This window comes from Arctopsyche grandis, chromosome 13 (genome assembly GCF_051622035.1).
Source record: "Arctopsyche grandis isolate Sample6627 chromosome 13, ASM5162203v2, whole genome shotgun sequence".
NCBI classification, from domain to species: Eukaryota; Metazoa; Arthropoda; class Insecta; order Trichoptera; family Hydropsychidae; genus Arctopsyche; species Arctopsyche grandis.
The window spans coordinates 27,500,592-27,522,868 of NC_135367.1; the positions used below are offsets into that span (position 1 = coordinate 27,500,592).

Sequence of the window (22,277 nt, forward strand, 5' to 3'; positions counted from 1 at the left end):
TGCCCCCTACGAATAACTACCGATCAAGGACGACAATTCGAGAGCACTCTATTCAAGGAACTGAATAGGTTGACGGGATCGACACACATAAGGACAACCGCATACCACCCTGCAGCAAATGGGATGGTAGAGAGGTTCCACAGGCAGCTTAAAGCCGCGATCATGTGCCACCAAGACGAAGGGTGGACGGAAGCCCTACCGACAGTGTTACTGGGAATCCGATCGGCATGGAAGGAAGACCTTAATGCCACGTCAGCAGAACTGGTATATGGTCAACCGCTACGGCTACCGGGAGAGTTTCTGGCTCCACAACGAAACGGAGGACCCAACACAGCGGAACTAGCAGAGAGATTGCGGTCCCAAATGGCGAGGTTGAGACCCAGTCCACCGCGGCGCCATGGAACAAGATCAACCTTTATCTTCAAAGACCTGCACACCAGTGATCAGGTGTTCCTGAGACACGATGCTGCCAAGGGTCCGTTACAGCCTCCATACGATGGTCCATACAGGGTGTTGAAGAGGGGACCGAAGTTCTTCACACTGAGAATTAAGGATTCCAATGTCACCGTAACGGTAGACCGCATAAAGCCGGCATACATGGAAAGCAGCGGAGAGCCCCCAGAGAGAGCAGAGAGAACCCCCCAAGAAAATGCAATTCGCAAATGGCAACCCCATAGAAGAGGGTGGCAACACCGGTCGCCATGGTTACGGCAGTCGAGCTGTCATTCGACCATTCGGCCCTAACTCGTGGGGGAGGAACTACCCTGTTCCCCCGAGACCCACATATTGTTGTCAAGCGACGATTGTCCACAGACATTTCTAAATAATTTTAGCATCAGTCGTATTTGATGCTTGGTGCTCGACGTACAAAGTCCGATAAAACGATAAAAACGGTTCGGTGATTACTAGTCAAATGTGAACCGGTAACAGGATAACCGGTCGCTTTAGATTGGTCACACGTCGTCACTCATCACGCTGAAACTGGTCACACTAAAAAATTGATCACGAGAAAACTGGTCACACCCAAAAATTTAAAATTGGTGGTTATAGGGCGGGTTAAAGGTTTCGATCGTTTCCCGGACTATGGAAACTCAGTTGAGTTTGGAAGAAAATGTTTATTGCTCGATTATAGGTCGGTTCATACTTAACAGCACTGCACGACTTCGGCACTGCACGACTCCGTTTCAAATATGTCATTTTATTACATTTCTATTCATATCTACCTACACGTCGTGGTCCGGTCTCCGTGACGAATGTTAAATTACAGAAAACGCAAATATCAGAAGGCAAAGATCGAAAATCGAAAGATCTTAAGTCGAAAGATCAAAAAAGGGTGCATGGTAAACGGTACATAAATTGTGTATTTTTCAACCGTTATTAATTATTTTTCGCGAACATTTAAACAATCCCCCACGTGCCAACGGAGGTGCGCGAGAATAGCTGCTATAAGTTATTAGTGAACGGGAGCTTTCGGAAACATTATAAGATTTTTATATTGGTTCGGTGATTACTAGTCAAGTGTGAACCGGTCACAGGACAATCGGTCGCTCTAGATCGGTCACACGTGATCACCCATCACACTAAAACTGGTCACACCCGAAAATTGGTCACGAAAAAACTGGTCAAACCCAAAAATTAAAAATTGGTCGAATTTTTGGGTGTGACCAGTTTTTTCGTGACCAATTTTCGGGTGTGACCAGTTTTCTCGTGACTAGTTTTAGTGTGACGAGTGATCACGTGTGACCGATCTAGAGCGACCGGTTGTCCTGTGACTGGTTCACATATGACTAGTAGTCCGTTTACCTTTATATTATAGCTTAAAAATTCTACTAAACAATGACAGTTGTATAGCATAAAAAAATAATGACACAGTTGGTAGCATGCAATCGCACAACTGTCAAACTTGACGTGTGTCTGAAGTGATTTGAAACAGACGTGATGTTATTCCTGGTAGGTCTAGGGTTGGGAGACGCGCGCGACATCACAGTGCGAGGCCTGGAAGCCGTTAAGGGTTGCCACAAAGTATACTTGGAAGCCTACACTTCCCAACTCACCGTCGGACACAAAGCCCTAGTAAACAAACGTCACACACCGCACCGCTCCACGTACATAACCTCACTTCACACCAAATAAACAATAACAACCATTCCAGGAGGAGTTCTACGGAAGGGAGATCATCGTCGCCGACCGAGAACTTTGCGAAAGTGGCACTGACGAATTACTCAACGGTAGCAAAGATCAAGATGTTGCACTACTAGTAGTCGGAGACCCGCTCGGAGCCACTACCCATACCGATATACTATTAAGAGCCAAGCAAAAGAACATCCCATACAAGGTAAATTCTAATTGACAATTTCAACTCTCATTTAAATACTTAACCAATCTCATTGCAGGTGATTCAAAATGCTTCTATTATAAACGCCGTAGGATGCTGTGGATTGCAGTTATACTCTTTTGGAGAAACTATATCAATTCCGTTCTGGACCGATAATTGGAAGCCCGATAGTTTCTTTGATAAAATTCTAGGCAACTATACAAGAGGCTTACATACACTATGCCTTTTAGGTATTCAAATTATAGACTTTAGTCTAATCGGTAAAGGTTCAGCGCCGGGTCAATGTGTGTATTTGATGTTTGAGCTTCCGTTTCGCTCGCATCCATATTCTCAACATTTTGCGTATGCAATTCACTATCATTTGGATCCACAAAGTTCTCTCGGTGAACCACAAACGAGTGAAAAACGAACAAAAACTGGCGCGGCGGCCATTTTGAATCTTACATCAAATACACACTGAAAAGATACTGAACCTTCGCTGTATAATCAATAGTATAATAAGGGGACCGAAAAGTAATCAAAACCTTTCGACGAGCTCTTTCACAGTCAGTTTGTGTCAAGACACGGTCCAGTAAACCCAGTTATTGTTGAAAATTAACTGTTTCTATTGCTATTCCAAATTTCAGATATCAAAGTTAGAAAACATAAGCCAAGTTCAGATCTGAAAATCCCCTCTGGAGAAAGTCTGAAATGGCAGTCAGTAATAAAATATTTAGGAGTAACGTTTGATAAAAGAATGAGATGGGCACCTCACATTGAGGCAGCGAAATGCAAGGCGATGCGGGGTATATCCTCAATATATCCAATATTTAATCGCCATAGTTCTTTATCAACGCTAAATAAAATAAAATTATATCGCGCGCTCATATTACCATTATTAACCTATGCTTCACCTGTATGGAATAACGCCTCGAATACTAACCTTTCCAAGCTCCAAGTAATACAAAATAAATCCCTTAAAATAATTTATAATACACCCATATATACTAACCTGAAAAAACTGCATGCTATATATAATATTCCGTTTTGTTACAGACATTACTAACAAACTAACCAGTAGATTCTATGAAAGAATCACTAATAACCATACTAACACACTTGTGAAGAGTCTCGGTGATTACAACAAAATGTCTATACCCTTCAGGTATAAACACAGATTACCTAAACACAATCTGCTTTAGGTCATCGACTTTAGATAGTCTTTAATTAATATTATGTATTAGATGTATTATGAACATTTATAAGGATTGTAAATAGGTTTTTGAGCTCTTTTTCCTATTATGCTTTAGATTAACATTAGAATAATATAATACTGTGATTACTAACCAAATTAAATTAAAATTGTAAAATAGAAAATGATCAGTAGATCAGTAGCTATTAAAATAGATATAAGATGTATTGTGAACATAATTTCGTAATAATAAAAAGCATTTAAAAATCAAAATCAAGATATCAAAGTTAAAGAACCCACTGAGGAGAGCTTGACGAAGAAAGTCAAAGTATATATGGAGCCGAGATTTATGTCGACGAGTCAAGCATGCCAGCAATTAATAGAAATTATACAAAATAGGACTGAAAATACAGGTGATAATAAATAAAAAATGCCCCATTAGTATATATTGTGTAAATTTATAATTTTATTGTTTCAAAATTATAGTTTCAGATCTGACGGTGGACTCGTTGGTCGTCGGCTTGGCCAGAGTCGGCGCGGAGACGCAGAAAATAGCCGCCTGCACGATGAGGCAAATGTGCGAGACGGATTTGGGCCCGCCGTTGCACAGCCTAGTGATACCGGCCAGAGTTTTGCATCCGCTCGAGGAGGAATTCCTCGAGCAATTCAAACTTGATGTATGATAAAATGTGGATACGATTGAAAAGTACGACGACGGAGGATTGCAGATAGAAATTTTATTTCAATAAATATTTTTATAATGGATTCTAAACATTCATTTTGTATAGACAATATAAAAATCATTATTACAGTCTGAGAATGTGTGATGCGATTGTATTCATATATATATATATATATATATATATATATATATATATATATATATGGATAAATATGTGCATTGGAATAAAACTTACGTCTAAAAACTTTGTCATTTTCAATAGAGATTCTTATTAATTTAAATAATTATCATAATAATATACAATGTCTCAAAATATAACTAATTGTAAGAGAGTTTACATTTGAACTGAAACATAATACCGTTTTCTTGCCTCTTCTTCGACCGCTCGTCATAATGCGATCTTGAAAACTCTTCAAATTTTATATTCTATGAGTCAGATATTTATACATTTATAAATTATTAAATTCTTATTTACATCATCATATTAGATAATAATTTAATTATTATATATATATATATCATTATTTATATAAAAAAAAAAAACAATAATCCGGTTTTTTAAACATAATAGACAAAAAGATTGTACCGTTTTTTTGTATATAAATGTAGTATGCATTGTTTAAAATGTGCAAACATAAGTTATAACCGTGCCATTACGAGTTAAAAGCTACAAACTATACACACCAGCCGTCGACTGGAAAGTTCACAGGGTAACAACAGAATACATTTAAAGATAATTTTCACATTACTAAGTTTCTAAAAAATCTTTGGAATTCTTCGCACGTTTCTTATGGGGTAACTTAACGTATGGCCGTTAGGACACTGAAAATGCGCGAGTTTCGAAAATTTTATAAAATCTTTGACGCTACCTTAAAACAAACGAGAAGAACATTTTTTCAATACAAGTAGTGATTTTTTTCGCACATAAAATCTGAGATAATGTAATGGAATGTTTATACATATAAAAAATTTAATTTTATATACAAATATATCTGGTACCGATTCCGATAAGCCTCATTTCATGGTGCGCAAGCACGATTATCTATAATACAAAACTATTGAGTCATCATCACATAAATATAGACAGGTGCGATTTAACTGTACATTGAGAAAAATACTTTGTATCTTAAAATAAATGTTTTGTGCATTAAAATTTGGCATTATTTTCGGTGCATTATACAATCTCGTATTGTGCATCGAATAAAATATTTTGGCACTATAAAGTGACAATTAAATAATAGATTTTAGCATTAGAAGATACAAAAAGTTGCAACGTTGCAGTCTTCCGCTATTGACAATAATTGTCAACTGTCAAAAGTGTCAACTTTTGTGTGAATGATGATGTCAGGTCATCGAGTCGTAGGTTTCGCAAGCCGAAGAGTAATTAAAAAAAGAAGGAATCCAGTAGAGAGAAGCGTTGGTCGTTGTCAGTTCGTATTTTGGTAATCGCGATGTTGTCATTTTAATGCACATTTTATCCGCTTTTTAAGTAGCAAATATTTTTTTCAATGTCAATTTAGCCAGCAGTTTGGCTTAGTGATAGCGTATATATTTAGCATCACTGAGGTCATAGGTTCGTGTCCTCGCCACTGCTGGTTAGATTTGGGGGTTTTGTGACTCCAAATCGATCGTTTCTCTATCAGAGTTTGCCAATTTTATCTGATCATTGCTGAAACGGTTCCTGAAAATTGGTATTAAAAAAATCTAATCCTGTTGTCACAAAAATCTGCCTGTGTATAATTTGTATTAATTATACACAGTAATCTGAAATCCATAGATGTCACTATGATTATTATTTCTGATTTGTTTATGTATTTCATTATTTTTATATTCTATATATTCTGATTGTATATGTATGTATTACTGTATTTCTGATTTCTGATTGTTTATGTATTTCATTAACGTACACCCGTCGCATTGGAGCAAATCTGTAATGGCGAGTGTGTATTGATTTGTGACAATAAAATAAAATAAATAAATAAAATGTTCAAAGCAAAGTTTCTAATGCAATCTGAACAGAAACTTTTTTTAATGTATTAAAATGTTTTTAAATGCACATTTTTATTTTATAAAATGGATGTTCGAATTGTTACCAATATAAACCATTGGGTTTCCAGAAGCACTTTTTTCAGTATTAAAAATTATTGATAAATGATGCGTCAGCCCTTTCAGTCACGTCCCCCGTATGACGACGTGTCCTTGATTGGCTTCGTTCCGCAGCTCCGTGATCATGACGAGATGGCCGCCTTCTTCGTGCCGCCTCGTATTCTCCACGCCCTGCTGCAAGATACGGTATTAGTCTATCTGCGTGATGCAGACGAATTGGCAATCGTCGCATCTGGTCGTCATGATGCCTCGATGGTGCAGCTTCTCCAACGTCGCCTCCAACGTGCCGAAGCTGTCTCCGACGCGTAAATTTTCAATCTCTCCGCTCGGGTGTTTGATTTCGACGTGTCCATTGATGAGAACGAACCACGAGTCGTGTTCCTCGCCGTCGTTCATCACTATAGTGCCAGCTTTCTCGACGACGGCGAACTCCATGAGGGAGCAGAGAGCTCGTCGAACAGTTAGAGTCATGTTCGTGAACGCCTTCAGAAGCTGGGTGAATTCTAACAAGGTTTCCACGTCGTCTTCGTTCCTCTCGAAATGATCTTTTTCGAGGCAGTCTCGAACGGCGTCCCTCACCGTAAGACTGACGGTCTCCTCGAAGTCCTCCTCTTCGTCCGAGTCGACGATGGACTCCAGCAGACCGGATAGGTCGAGTTCGCCGTCCATGTCGAGGGAGCTGTGCACGGACGTCATCTCTCCAATCTGAAATCAAACCGATACAAAACATTAGTCCAAAATAACGATATCTAGAGATAATACATAATATCACATAAGCCTTTCTTGATATTTTGACTCATTCTTAAATATTTTACGATTCATTCTGAACAAATATTTCAACTATGCAATTATATCTATGTAAAATCGATTAGATTTGATTACAATGTAACAAACAATGATATTCACGTATACATATGTAGGAATCTCGTCATCGTCATCGACATCGAAACATTCGAGAATATTCCACAACAACAAACCACATTCCTCGCAGAACTCACCACACAACACGTGCACTTCTTGGAATCAATCGCCAGTTCCTTCGAGAATGATCCACCCTTCACACTCGAGCGGAACGAAACCCAGACGACGCACACCTGCAGTCATTATATTAAACTCAAGCGGAACGCCCCTACCAGTCGAGTGGAACCAAAACGGTCGAAACACGCCGCCACCATTAAACTACATCGAGCGGAACGGCGCCAATCATTCCAGAAAATTCTACGCCTCGACAAAAGTGCATTCCTCGTTTACGCATCAACAACCACTTCCATCAATCATTCCAGAAAATTCTACGCCTCGACAAAAGCAAATTCCTCTCTTACGCATCAACAGGGACACGGACAATTGGGCGCCCAGGACGATTGGTCGACCAGTGTTACTCGCCACTGCGACAACTGGACGACGAGACTGGCGGACACTGCGTCAATTGGGCCCTGCGTCAATTGGGCGCCCATCGCACTGGGCGATCGTCGACTGGGCGATGGCGACTGGGCGACCTGGGCGCGTGGGCGACCGCCGACGCGGCCCGCTGGTGAAGTGGTCGCCAAGCTTACGTAAACTCTGCGTTTTGCAAGGAACGACCGCGAACGGAGCGTTATAGGAATTTCCGATGCACTGACAAATATTCTACCTACATACATATGCTTTATACCGCTTTATTTTTCGTTTCAGTTTTACCAATTTTTCGTAACAACACGAATCATACTATTAATTTTTTTCGCTATATTATATTACATTTGCTGGAATTTTATATTAAACGTACTTTTATAAATACATGTGTAGCACCTTTTCACAAAAAATAATTGTAAGATGACAAATCATATGTACCTACATATTCTCCAAAATAATATAAAAGAAAAATGATCGATTGAATCTTTCGCGCAGTGCTTTTAGTTTTTTTTCAAATGGACACACTTATTTTTCTTTTAAATGTTATATTTCAGTTTTATCAATTGGATAAATTCACACTCTATTCTCAATTTTCTCAACACTGTATTAGTTATACATAATAACAAAATATTTTCTAATAGCGATTCTCAAAGTTTTCAAGATTATATTTTTTTTCAATGATGAAATACGTTTACGAAAAAAAAGCGCATACTTAAATTCGTTCGCGGAGCTCGAATAATTTTTTTCGGCTTTTCCCATAATTAAATTATTACATCGTTTACGATTCGCAGAGGCAATTCTCGAAAAAAATAGCTTTTTAAAGTAATTTTAAACATCTCCCGTTCTATGGTTATTGTTGAAAATTACATTGAGCCACAAAAAATCACGTTTTTTAGTTACCAGAGCGGAGACTAACCAATCTTTACTAACTTTGACCCACTAAATTCGAATATGATATTGATTTTTGCTGGTTGGTGATCGTTTACGAGATATGAGCGTTTAAAAAAATGCGCGATTTTTACAGTTTTTTGGCTTTTGCGGTCTTTAACTCAAAACCTAGTATTGCTGTGCTCAAAGTGAGTATTGGAATCAATAGTCAGATGTTTTTCCTATTGATTGTGATATGGCATTTCTTTAAAATACTTATAATTAATTGTCTAGCAAATTTTAAAAGTCAAAAATATATTTTTTTTACGGATTTTTTCTCCGTGCTATTTTGCATTTATTTGGCAATTTTTTTATTTCACCTCGTTTATAAGGATTGGTTTTCTATTTCTATATTTTTTATTTTTATCTAAACGTACTAACTCGAGCGGTAATTGCAATTTAAATGCTTTCGTTTTTGTTGCTCAGTGTTATTATAGTCACATTAAAATCTATATGATAGTTTATAGTAATTAAGGCTCATTTCGTTTATCAATAATTTAATAAGGTATATTTTTACTAATTAATATCTTTCACTTTTGTAAATTCGAAACATACATACATATGTATAACGAATTATGTTTACATCTATAACTGTCATCCAGCGCTCATCTGTTCATCTAATATATAATTTCTTTAATAATATTTTATGCGTATAAAATATTACAAAGACCTTACAAGAAATTATATATTTTCAAATATTTGGACCGAATGAACGAACTAATTCAAAACGTTTTTTTTTTTACTATGAGTGGCAGTTTTATTGCCTAAAGATAAATAATACCGCGCCCCATAGGCTAGGCTACAGATGCTCTGCAAGTCAAAATAATAAAAAAATAAAATCTGATAAAACAGTTCTCAAAACGACTTTTGACAACTGTTTCTCGAACTACTTTTTTTCTTGATTGTTTTACATGACATGTTATACATACATATGTAAGGTTTTTCAACGGGTTTTTGCGGTATCAAAAATTCATGGCCCTCAAATTTGGTTTAAAATAATGCAATGACGTAAATGATTTTATACCCTTTATCCTTTTATTAAATTCAAATTATTCTGAAATGGTTTTCATCCTTTTTTCAAAACCTCTCCGATAAAATAAACGTTTTTTATTCCAAAAAAAATGGCAAAGTTTCAAAGCGATCGGAAAAGTTTTAGGAGGTTTGTCCAAAACTAAGATAAACCTTGTAATTTTCAAATGTTATAATTAGCATGGAAATAATTTTTTCAATGTATGTATGTGTTGTATGAATGCATATACATACATACATATGTACATATGTTATTTTGAAAATTTTCAATTTAATATTTATTTTCATTATTCATCAATGAAAAGTAAATCAAAAAACTTTATTGATACTATGATTTGATGAATATACTAAATACTGGCGATTCTAGAATTGATTTAATGTTGAGAGTTACAAATTTTACACGTTTTGGATTTTCGTAAGATTAAAAATAAGCACCAATCACACGGTTGATCCCATATTTTATCGAGATACGAGAATGTCGAATTTTCATAATAAAATATTCTCGAGAAATGAGAATCTCGAAATTTTACAATAAAATATTCTCGAGAAACGAGAATCAAAATTTCTCGAGAAATCTCGAGACAAGATTTCTCGTTCACAACCTCTAGTTCTATGGTTATTGTTGAAAATTATGCTTTTTAAATAATTATTTAATAACGAGTCCATAATGTTATGATGCGTTTAGGTACATATGTATGTATGTACATATATCAAAAACTACGTACATAGATAAAGTAAAAATTAGCCGTAAGAATTAAAAATATAGACATTTTCGTCATATTATAATTTTATATGATAGTTTATAGTAATTTATAGTATTTAAGGCTCATTTCGTTTATCAATAATTTAATATATTACTATGTAGGTAAATATCTATTGCTTTTGTAAATTAGAAACATACATACATACATACATATATATATATATATATATATATATATATATATATATATATATATATAACGAATTATGTTTACATCTATGTATAACTGTCATCCAGCGCTCATCTGTTCAACTAATATATAATTTCTTTAATAATATTTTTTCAAGCCTATTTCACCCTTTTGCAAATGAAATTCACCCTTTTTGCAAATGAAATTCATCCTTTTGCAAATGAAATTAGTACTTTTGCAAATGAAAATTAACCCTTTTTCAAATGAAATTCGTCCTTTTCAAAAATCGTATTAAAAAAAAAAGAAACCGAATTAAACAAAATGTGCTTTTTATGTATTATAGTTTAAACTTATATTTATATTTGTACATACCATAGATATTTATTTAGAAGGTGCAAATACTATTTTTATTTTTTTATTTTCAATTTTTCAATTTTCATTCTGTTAATCTGAATCAATTTTCATTGTGTTAAGTGAATTTCATTAGCAAAAGGGTGAAATAGGCTTGCAAAAACTGTATATAAGTATTTTTATTTTTATTTTTGAACATTAAATTTGTACGAATATCAACACAAATTAAAAATCATGCGGTTCAAAGTCACCATGCACATTTTATTTATATTTACTTTATCTATGTATGTACGTAGTATAGATTAAGTTTTGTATAATTTGTGTTCGCATTCCGTTACGGATCCCTTCGACAAAAAAAAGGGTAGGTACCTGGGTCCAGAGAAGTGTTATACAATAGAAGTGCCCTTTTGAACAAATATCCCGTGTCAACCGCGTTCACAGTACCATAATTAGTATTAGTTGTCTCTGTCACGCTCGTAAGCGTGTCCGCGCGCGAGAAAGAGTCAGAACATCGTGTCTACACGCCAGCTTTTAATTAACAAACCTTTTTTCACGACTGGAATTAGGGTCATCACAAATTCACTACAGAAATAAAAGTCCTTTTTATTTATAGTTTATTTATTTTTTGATAATAGTATATACATGTTTATATATTTATTTACAATTAAATATTGATACAAATAATAAAAAAAAGATTAATTCACCTTTTATATAACACCGAAATACAATACACAGAAAATAATAATTAAAGCTTACCTCCGATATTGGAATTGCATATTTTTTTAACCTGACACATTTCGATAAAGTTAAAACATCTTCAGCTCTAAAATGGTTTGAGCATATAATGGTGTTGGGCGTTGGTAGCCAATCGGTTGCTCTTCTCCATTTGCGGATTATGTTTACCCACTTTTCTCGTAATTGGCTGTCCTTAGGAACTCTAAAATTAGCGTGTAATGTATATTTTCAACTAAAATATGTATATTATAAAATGAACGATGTTTACATTAATTAAACTTATTGAGTTGGTGACTTATTAATTAAAACTTATTAATTAAATTTATTGAGTGAATTGGTTATGAATATAATTGAGTATTCGGTGCTACCCAGAGAAATGTTTTTACATTTATTTTAAAATTATTTTTACATTTCTCTGGTGCACCCCTGATATTTTGTATGCAATCGCCGGCGGTCGCAAGACACAACATGCAACTTGTCAAATTACGATGTTAATTGAATAATATGTTACTTAAATGATCAACTTACCTATGAAAATGTATTCCATGTTGTTTGTTGTGTGTATTTGAATGCATTGTGCAACTTTTAATGATGCACTTCCCCATCTTGCCAGTAATATGAACAATGTTTATCAGAGATATGACCAGCCCCATACACGGAACACGACTGCGGCGGAAAAAAATTAAGTGTGGCTACAGCCACGCTTCAACTGTCGACACTTTTGATGCCTTGGGGCACTTCTATTGTATAACACTTCTCTGCCTGGGTCAGATTCATTCTCGCTAGTTTTTCGGAACAATAGACTGACCATTTTAGACTCGAAATATCTCCTACAATAGAAAGTTATAAAAAACTCCTGAATGCTAGACAATAACACGTTTTGTATATACATATATCTATATGTAGTATTTTTCTTTGATATTCAATGATGAAATTCAAATAGAAGAAATATCGCATGATTTTTAATTTGTGTCGATATTCGTACAAATTTACGTAAAAAATATTCGTACAAATTTAATGTTCAAAAATAAAAATAAAAATACTTATATAATAGCGCGAATTGCATCGGCTTTCGATGATCTTAAAAAATATGGGATCAACCGTGTGATTGGTGCTTATTTTTAATCTTACGAAAATCCAAAACGTGTAAAATTTGTAACTCTCAACATTAAATCAATTCTAGAATCGCCAATATTTAGTATATTCATCAAATCATAGTATTAATAAAGTTTTTTGATTTACTTTTCATTGATGAATAATGAAAATAAATATTAAATTGAAAATTTTCAAAATAACATATGTACATATGTATGTACATTCATACAACACACACATACATACATTGAAAAAATTATTTCCATGCTAATTATAACATTTGAAAATTACAAGGTTTATCTTAGTTTTGGACAAACCTCCTAAAACTTTTCCGATCGCTTTGAAACTTTGCCATTTTTTTTGGAATAAAAAACGTTTATTTTATCGGAGAGGTTTTGAAAAAAGGATGAAAACCATTTCAGAATAATTTGAATTTAATAAAAGGATAAAGGGTATAAAATCATTTACGTCATTGCATTATTTTAAACCAAATTTGAGGGCCATGAATTTATGATACCGCAAAAACCCGTTGAAAAACCTTACATATGTATGTATAACATGTCATGTAAAACAATCAAGAAAAAAAGTAGTTCGAGAAACAGTTGTCAAAAGTCGTTTTGAGAACCCTTTTATCAAAATGACTTGCAGAGCATCTGTAGCCTAGCCTATGAGACGCGGTATTATTTATCTTTAGGCAATAAAACTGCCACTCATAGTAAAAAAAAACGTTTTGAATGAGTTCGTTCATTCGGTCCAAATATTTGAAAATATATAATTTCTTGTAAGGTCTTTGTAATATTTTATACGCATAAAATATTATTAAAGAAATTATACATTAGATGAACAGATGAGCGCTGGATGACAGTTATAGATGTAAACATAATTCGTTATACATATGTATGTATGTTTCGAATTTACAAAAGCGAAAGATATTAATTAGTAAAAATATACCTTATTAAATTATTGATAAACGAAATGAGCCTTAATTACTATAAACTATCATATAGATTTTAATGTGACTATAATAACACTGAGCAACAAAAACGAAAGCATTTAAATTGCAATTACCGCTCGAGTTAGTACGTTTAGATAAAAATAAAAAATATTGAAATAGAAAACCAATCCTTATAAACGAGGTGAAATAAAAAAATTGCCAAATAAATGCAAAATAGCACGGAGAAAAAATCCGTAAAAAAAATATTTTTTTGACTTTTAAAATTCGCTAGACAATTAATTATAAGTATTTTAAAGCAATGCAATATCACAATCAATAGGAAAAACATCTGACTATTGATTCCAATACTCACTTTGAGCACAGCAATACTAGGTTTTGAGTTAAAGACCGCAAAAGCCAAAAAACTGTAAAAATCGCGCATTTTTTTAAACGCTCATATCTCGTAAACGATCACCAACCAGCAAAAATCAATATCATATTCGAATTTAGTGGGTCAAAGTTAGTAAAGATTGGTTAGTCTCCGCTCTGGTAACTAAAAAACGTGATTTTTTGTGGCTCAATGTAATTTTCAACAATAACCATAGAACGGGAGATGTTTAAAATTACTTTAAAAAGCTATTTTTTTCGAGAATTGCCTCTGCGAATCGTAAACGATGTAATAATTTAATTATGGGAAAAGCCGAAAAAAATTATTCGAGCTCCGCGAACGAATTTAAGTATGCGCTTTTTTTTCGTAAACGTATTTCATCATTGAAAAAAAATATAATCTTGAAAACTTTGAGAATCGCTATTAGAAAATATTTTGTTATTATGTAATACAGTGTTGAGAAAATTGAGAATAGAGTGTGAATTTATCCAATTGATAAAACTGAAATATAACATTTAAAAGAAAAATAAGTGTGTCCATTTGAAAAAAAACTAAAAGCACTGCGCGAAAGATTCAATCGATCATTTTTCTTTTATATTATTTTGGAGAATATGTAGGTACATATGATTTGTCATCTTACAATTATTTTTTGTGAAAAGGTGCTACACATGTATTTATAAAAGTACGTTTAATATAAAATTCCAGCAAATGTAATATAATATAGCGAAAAAAATTAATAGTATGATTCGTGTTGTTACGAAAAATTGGTAAAACTGAAACGAAAAATAAAGCGGTATAAAGCATATGTATGTAGGTAGAATATTTGTCAGTGCATCGGAAATTCCTATAACGCTCCGTTCGCGGTCGTTCCTTGCAAAACGCAGAGTTTACGTAAGCTTGGCGACCACTTCACCAGCGGGCCGCGTCGGCGGTCGCCCACGCGCCCAGGTCGCCCAGTCGCCATCGCCCAGTCGACGATCGCCCAGTGCGATGGGCGCCCAATTGACGCAGGGCCCAATTGACGCAGTGTCCGCCAGTCTCGTCGTCCAATTGTCGCAGTGGCGAGTAACACTGGTCGACCAATCGTCCTGGGCGCCCAATTGTCCGTGTCCCTGTTGATGCGTAAGAGAGGAATTTGCTTTTGTCGAGGCGTAGAATTTTCTGGAATGATTGATGGAAGTGGTTGTTGATGCGTAAACGAGGAATGCACTTTTGTCGAGGCGTAGAATTTTCTGGAATGATTGGCGCCGTTCCGCTCGATGTAGTTTAATGGTGGCGGCGTGTTTCGACCGTTTTGGTTCCACTCGACTGGTAGGGGCGTTCCGCTTGAGTTTAATATAATGACTGCAGGTGTGCGTCGTCTGGGTTTCGTTCCGCTCGAGTGTGAAGGGTGGATCATTCTCGAAGGAACTGGCGATTGATTCCAAGAAGTGCACGTGTTGTGTGGTGAGTTCTGCGAGGAATGTGGTTTGTTGTTGTGGAATATTCTCGAATGTTTCGATGTCGATGACGATGACGAGATTCCTACATGGCTCTCCGGTGAGTGTTAGCGATGTGTGTGATTTTGTGGGAATCTTGATGTGTTGGAGTCTGTTGACTCGATGGCGTCGTTGTTTGTCCGGTTGTGCTGGAGATAGTTGTCTCAACACAAGTTGCATGCCGGTCCAAGTCTTGTTCTCTACCAGGTTGCTTATTTTGGGCGAGCTGCGTTGGTAGTGAAGGTTTGTGATAGCTTGGATGGTGCTGTTGTGCAGGCTGCTGTGTTCTGCGTGGAGTCATTCGCGTGACTGTTTTGCTGGTTGTGCTGGAGTTAGTTGTCTCGGCGGCGGGTCTTGCGTGAAGAACGTTGGTTGACGAAGTGCGTTGAGTGCTGGTCTTCGTTGGTTGTGCTGGAGTTGGTTGTCTCGACAGCGGATCTCGTGTTGCGTACCAGTCCGAGTTGTTCTTTTCTACCATGTTGCTTATTCTGTCTAGGCTACGTTGATAGTCAAGGTTGGTGGTCTGGACGGTGTTGTTGTGCAGGCGTTTTGCTGGTTGTGCTGGAGTTAGTTGTCTCGACAGCGGCTGTGTTGTGTTGGAGTTAGTTGGCTCAGTGGCGATTTGTTTCGCCGGTTGTGCTGGAGTGGGTTGACTCAACAGCGGGTTGTGTTAGTAGCTGGTCCATATGTACTTTCACACCGTGTTACTGTTGCGGTCGTTACAATGGTAGTGAAGGTTTGCGAACGCACTTGCTTTCGCAAACGCCGAGCTGCGCATCCGTGAACGCTCTCGATTATACGAATTTCGAATAGCGTTTCTAAATTCCAGCTCAAAATCTTCTTCTTGTTAATGCCTTGTCCGCATCCGGACGTTGGCGACCACCTCGTCGATTATTTGAATATATCCGCATCGGTCTTCAGCGGCTCGGAACAGCTCTTCGGCGCTCATATCGGTCCACATGCGCATGTTTCGAAGCCAAGATAACTTTTTCCTGCCAATCCATTTTTTTCCTTCTATTTTCCCCATGGTTATCAAACGGAGAAATTCGTATTTTGGACCCCGTATCATGTGTCCGAGGTACTCCATCTTTCTCCGCTTGATGACAGAAACAAGTTCCCTGCCTCTCCCCATCATGCCGAGGACAGCTTCGTTTGATATCTTTTTGGTCCACGGAATCTTCAGCATACGCCTATAGACCCACATCTCAAAAGCTTCAATGCGGCTGATCATCTTGGTTTTCAGAGTCCACGTCTCACATCCGTGTAGTAATACTGTCCAGACGTAGCTCTTCGCGAATCTCAACCGCGTATGAAGATTGAGATGCTTGTTTGTAAGGGCCGCCTTCATTTTTACAAATGCTGTTCTAGCCATCTCGATGCGGATTTTTAGATCTTCATCTGGGTCCATCTCTTCATTCAGCCAGGTACCCAGGTATTTGAATCTTTTTACTCTTTCTATCACCTCTCCATCCAAGGTTAGATTCCCGGTGTCTGTTTGCATTCTATCTACTATCATAAATTTTGTTTTCTTTAGATTTATGCGCAGACCTCTTCGATTGCTTTCTTGATGTACACGGTCTAGAGATCTTTGCAGGTCTGCTAAATTTTCAGCGACTAGTGCCGTGTCATCAGCATATCTTATATTGGTGATCGTCTCGCCGCCCACCTTGATGCCCTCCGCCTCTTGGAGAGCATCGTGGAAGATGGATTCGGTGTAGGTGTTAAAAAGAGTAGGTGATAGGATGCATCCTTGCCTGACGCCCCGTTCTATAGGAATCTCATCAGTGAATTGATCATCGACACGTACTACTGCAGTCTGATTCCAATAAATATTTCGTAGCAATCTGACATCTCTGTCATCCAGGCCAATATTTTTTAATGTTTCCATCAGGCGAGCGTGTTGGACACGGTCAAAGGCCTTTTCAAAGTCTATAAAGCAGATGTACACAGGTTTACGGACTTCTCTGCATCTTTGGAGTAGTGTTTTCATACAGAAAAGGGCCTCTCGGGTACCCAAGCCTTGTCTGAACCCAAACTGCTCTCTGCTAATCGCCTCTTCACACCGTGAGTAAATTCTGCACTGTATTATCTTTAGTAGGATCTTCAATGTGTGACTCATTAGGCCAATTATTCTGAAGTCGCTACACGTCCTCGCGTTACTCTTTTTGGGCAACGGGATAAATATGGATTGTAACCAATCGCTAGGTACTTCGCCTGATAAATATATTTTATTATAGAGTTTTGTTAGATTTTCTATGTTATCGTCGTCCAATAACTTGAGAAATTCGGCAGGAATCAGATCCGGTCCAGTAGCTTTCCGACTCTTTGCTAGTTTTATAGCATGTTCCACTTCGGATTTCAATATATATGGTCCCGTTTCTGGATCTTCAATATGCCCTCCGGTTTCTCTATTGTCTTTAAAGAGCAATTTTGTGTAAAATACTTTGTTCTAAATCGACTTGTAAATGTATAATAAAATGGATGTTTTTGGTTAAAGCCAGAGAAATATTACAATAATAGAAGTGGCTTTAGGCGTTATATTTGTGGCGACCCCATAGAAGAGGGTGGCAACACCGGTCGCCATGGTTACGGCAGTCGAGCTGTCATTCGACCATTCGGCCCTAACTCGTGGGGGAGGAACTACCCTGTTCCCCCGAGACCCACAGTGGTGACCCCGACGTGATAGACAGCGCGCACCCCCATCCCCCCTATTATTCCCGACAATTGTGGAAACACGATGTCCGACGGCGAAGCAGGCGGGGAGAACAATGTGCAGAACAACATGGAGGAAAACGCGGAGAACAGCGACCGCAACCAAAGCACGGTAAATCTTGACTTTTTGGGGGCGCCCGTGCCCCCCTTTCCCCCCTTTTGGGCCGAGAACCCCCAAATATGGTTCGCACAGATGGAGGCGAGCTTCGAAGCCGCCAGAATCACTAGCGAAAACACGCGATACTGCAGAACAATCGCGTGTTTGCCTCGCGAGGTGATGACGGAGATTTGGGACATCCACGTGGCCCCCCCGAAACTCAAGCGATATACCTTCCTGAAGAAGGAAATTTTGGAGAGGTTAGGAGTCGGCCAACGACAGAGACATCGCAGACTCCTCGAATGCGAGGAAATTGGCGACAGGAAGCCATCACAGTTCCTGAGAGACCTCCGGATATTGGCGGCCCAGGAAATGTCGGAGGATCTGCTGAGAACCACGTGGGAGAGCAGGCTGCCAGAGGGACTAAGCTTGCAACTGGCAATGAGCGACGAAACCGATTTGGATAAGCTGGCCAGGAAGGCAGACAGGTGGTACGACAGCAGCCCCCACGTGGCAGCGATGACAGACCGCAGAGAGAAGAGGCGGCAAACCGATGATGAGTATGTGACACGGGGAGAGTTCCAAACATTAAATCAAAAGGTAGATGACCTGACTACGATGATGGGACGGCTACTACAAACGAACGAGACGAATCGGAAAGAATCAAGGCCATCACACTCCCCAGCGAGGAGCCGACGCTGGCAACCACGACAACAGAGTCCCCGAGGCCGCAGGAACACGCCACCGCGCAGGTTTAACCAGGCGGAAAACTTCCAGGGCAGGCGCTAATGGCGGAAAGCAGCCCCAGCCCCACTTCTTGCCGCCTATACGTAACAGACAAGGTCAGTAAACTACGGTTCCTAGTCGACACCGGTTCTGACCTGTGTGTCCTTCCGAAGTCAATATTGCCGGGTCGCAAAATAGCGACATCATACCTTCTATTCGCCGCGAACGGATCTACGATAAAAACGTACGGTTGGAAGGAGGTAGACGTAGACTTGGGACTACGTCGGGTATACAAATGGAGATTTGTAATAGCCGACGTATCAAGGCCTATTATTGGCGCTGATTTCATCAAACATTTTTGTCTTTTGATTGATTTGAAAAATGCGAAACTGATGGATAATCTCACAACTGTTTCAGTGAGGGGCCGAGCAATAGGAACAGCAAAAGTAGAGCAGGTGAAAGCAATTTGTGGCACATCAACATTTCACCATCTACTAACAGAGTTTCCAGAGATAACGCGGCCGACAGGAAATAAAAACAGAACAATGAAACATCATACTGTGCATTATATCAGAACCACTGAAGGACCACAGCAAGTTGCAAGCCGCGCCGCCTCGCACCGGAGAAGTTGCAGATCGCAAAAGAGACTTTCAAGACCATGTTGAACGAAGGAATCGCTCGACCATCAGACAGTAGTTGGTCATCAGCATTACACCTAGTACCTAAGCACGACGGAGAATGGAGACCATGCGGGGACTACAGAGCGTTGAATGCCCGCACTATACCAGATAGGTATCCAGTACCGCATATAGAAGATTTCGCCAGTACCTTATATGGCAAGAAGTTATTTTCTACAATTGATCTCGTGCGCGCATACCACCAAATCCCTGTACACAATGAAGACATAAAAAAAACAGCAATTTCTACCCCGTTTGGGTTATTTGAATTCCCGTTTATGTCCTTCGGACTCAGAAACGCGGCACAGACCTTCCAGCGGTTTATGGACAAAGTCCTAAGGGGATTGGATTTCTGCTACGTATATATTGACGACGTGCTGGTAGCGTCAGAAAACGAAGAAGAACATATTAACCACTTACGAAAACTTTTTTCACGGTTTCAAGAATATGGCGTTTTAGTCAACACAGCAAAGTGCGTTTTCGGAGCAAAAACTGTAAGATTTCTAGGATACGAGGTGTCAGAAAATGGAACCAAACCCCAAGCAGACAAAGTAGCTGCGGTGAAAAGATTTCCCCGACCAGCTACAATCGAACAATTAAGGCAGTTTTTGGGGATGATAAACTTCTATCGGCGTTTTGTTCCGGGTGCTGCAAAATTGCAGGCGCCCCTCAACGAGTTGCTAAAAGGATCTAAAAAGAAAGACAAGGCAAAGATTGCATGGACCAACGCGTTGGAAGAAGCATTCGGAAAGTGCAAGGATAGCTTATCAGACGCAGCCCTCCTCAGCCACCCAAAACCAGGGGCAGACTTGGCATTGGTGACGGACGCATCAGATGTAGCACTCGGAGCAGTCCTACAGCAGAAGATGCCCGAAGGGTGGGAGCCGTTGGCATTCTTCACAAGGAAATTGTCAGGAACAGAAAGGAGATACAGCACTTACGACCGGGAGTTGTTGGCAATATACAGTGCAGTCCGGCATTTCCGCCATATGGTAGAAGGAAAATTTTTTACTATTTTCACTGACCACAAGCCTATTATATACATGTTCCAACAGAAGCCAGAGAAATGTTCGCCAAGACAGTTTAGGCACATAGACTTTGTAGGCCAGTTCACAACAGATGTTCGACATGTATCGGGAGAAGAAAACGTGGTAGCGGATGCACTGTCAAGAATAGAAGCAATTTCCGGGATGGACTTTCAAGCAATAGCACGAGCGCAGGAGGATGACACAGAACTGTCACAACTGCTACGAGATCCCGACAAGCAGTTTGCCAAGATACCTATTCCAGGCGAAGAGACGACCATCTATTGTGATGTATCTTCAGAAACGCAACGGCCGTACTTGCCAGCGAAATTTAGGAAACAGGCGTTCGAACTAATCCATCAATTGGCGCACCCAGGGGTAAAAGCATCAGCTAAATTAGTGACCCAACGATATTTCTGGACGGGTATGAAGAAGGAATGCAGAAGATGGGCCCAAGAGTGCATATTTTGCCAGAAATCGAAAATAACAAGGCACGTCATTGCACCTGTGGGAGAGTTCCAGCCACCGGAAAATCGATTTGACCACATTCACTTAGACATAGTTGGTCCCTTACCACAGTCCGCCGGTTACAAGTATTTATTGACATGCGTTGACAGGTTTACTCGCTGGCCAGAAGCTATCCCTATGGAAGATATCACGGCAGAAACGGTTGCAAAAAAATTCGTCAGTGGTTGGATTGCAAGATTCGGATGCCCCCTACGAATAACTACCGATCAAGGACGACAATTCGAGAGCACTCTATTCAAGGAACTGAATAGGTTGACGGGATCGACACACATAAGGACAACCGCATACCACCCTGCAGCAAATGGGATGGTAGAGAGGTTCCACAGGCAGCTTAAAGCCGCGATCATGTGCCACCAAGACGAAGGGTGGACGGAAGCCCTACCGACAGTGTTACTGGGAATCCGATCGGCATGGAAGGAAGACCTTAATGCCACGTCAGCAGAACTGGTATATGGTCAACCGCTACGGCTACCGGGAGAGTTTCTGGCTCCACAACGAAACGGAGGACCCAACACAGCGGAACTAGCAGAGAGATTGCGGTCCCAAATGGCGAGGTTGAGACCCAGTCCACCGCGGCGCCATGGAACAAGATCAACCTTTATCTTCAAAGACCTGCACACCAGTGATCAGGTGTTCCTGAGACACGATGCTGCCAAGGGTCCGTTACAGCCTCCATACGATGGTCCATACAGGGTGTTGAAGAGGGGACCGAAGTTCTTCACACTGAGAATTAAGGATTCCAATGTCACCGTAACGGTAGACCGCATAAAGCCGGCATACATGGAAAGCAGCGGAGAGCCCCCAGAGAGAGCAGAGAGAACCCCCCAAGAAAATGCAATTCGCAAATGGCAACCCCATAGAAGAGGGTGGCAACACCGGTCGCCATGGTTACGGCAGTCGAGCTGTCATTCGACCATTCGGCCCTAACTCGTGGGGGAGGAACTACCCTGTTCCCCCGAGACCCACATATTGTTGTCAAGCGACGATTGTCCACAGACA

At 39.0% G+C, this 22,277-nt stretch overlaps 3 protein-coding genes and 1 long non-coding RNA gene across 6 annotated transcripts in view; 2 read left to right on the top strand and 2 right to left on the bottom strand.

The window, feature by feature from the left end:
• Positions 1–22,277, top strand: part of LOC143921412 (uncharacterized) — a 193,256-nt gene that overhangs the window by 120,230 nt on the left and 50,749 nt on the right. The gene's annotated exons all lie outside the window — the stretch shown is intronic.
• The window catches only part of LOC143921435 (uncharacterized), a 44,970-nt gene that overhangs the window by 18,497 nt on the left and 4,196 nt on the right, over positions 1–22,277 (bottom strand). The gene's annotated exons all lie outside the window — the stretch shown is intronic.
• On the top strand, positions 1,753–4,426 carry LOC143921421 (diphthine methyl ester synthase-like). Of its 2 annotated transcripts, none has more exons than XM_077444728.1 (5): positions 1,753–2,073; positions 2,153–2,335; positions 2,394–2,565; positions 3,785–3,919; positions 3,993–4,426. In XM_077444728.1, exons 1-5 carry the CDS (start codon positions 1,939–1,941, stop codon positions 4,187–4,189), a joined length of 822 nt encoding a protein of 273 aa, XP_077300854.1. In that variant the 5' UTR covers positions 1,753–1,938; the 3' UTR covers positions 4,190–4,426. The 2 variants fall into 2 exon arrangements, with proteins under 2 accessions (XP_077300854.1, XP_077300855.1); XM_077444729.1 differs by having other exon boundaries at positions 3,999–4,322.
• Positions 5,701–12,332, bottom strand: LOC143921426 (rap guanine nucleotide exchange factor 2-like). The gene is made up of 3 exons (XM_077444733.1): positions 12,147–12,332; positions 11,640–11,820; positions 5,701–6,999 (listed from the first exon to the last, which is right to left on the bottom strand). The coding sequence occupies exons 1-3, from the start codon at positions 12,269–12,271 to the stop codon at positions 6,484–6,486; spliced, it is 822 nt and encodes a 273-aa protein (XP_077300859.1). The 5' UTR covers positions 12,272–12,332; the 3' UTR covers positions 5,701–6,483.

Bases quoted from the DNA above. Each gene is read 5' to 3' on its own strand.
- LOC143921426 (XM_077444733.1), bottom strand. From the start codon at position 12,271: ATGGGGCTGGTCATATCTCTGATAAACATTGTTCATATTACTGGCAAG. The intron at 11,821-12,146 runs GTAAGTTGATCA...CGCTAATTTTAG, and splicing joins CATGGAATACATTTTCATAG to AGTTCCTAAGGACAGCCAAT. The intron at 7,000-11,639 runs GTAAGCTTTAAT...GTTTGATTTCAG, and splicing joins ATGCAATTCCAATATCGGAG to ATTGGAGAGATGACGTCCGT.
- LOC143921421 (XM_077444728.1), top strand. From the start codon at position 1,939: ATGTTATTCCTGGTAGGTCTAGGGTTGGGAGACGCGCGCGACATCACA. The intron at 2,074-2,152 runs GTAAACAAACGT...CAACCATTCCAG, and splicing joins CCGTCGGACACAAAGCCCTA to GAGGAGTTCTACGGAAGGGA. The intron at 3,920-3,992 runs GTGATAATAAAT...TCAAAATTATAG, and splicing joins AAATAGGACTGAAAATACAG to TTTCAGATCTGACGGTGGAC.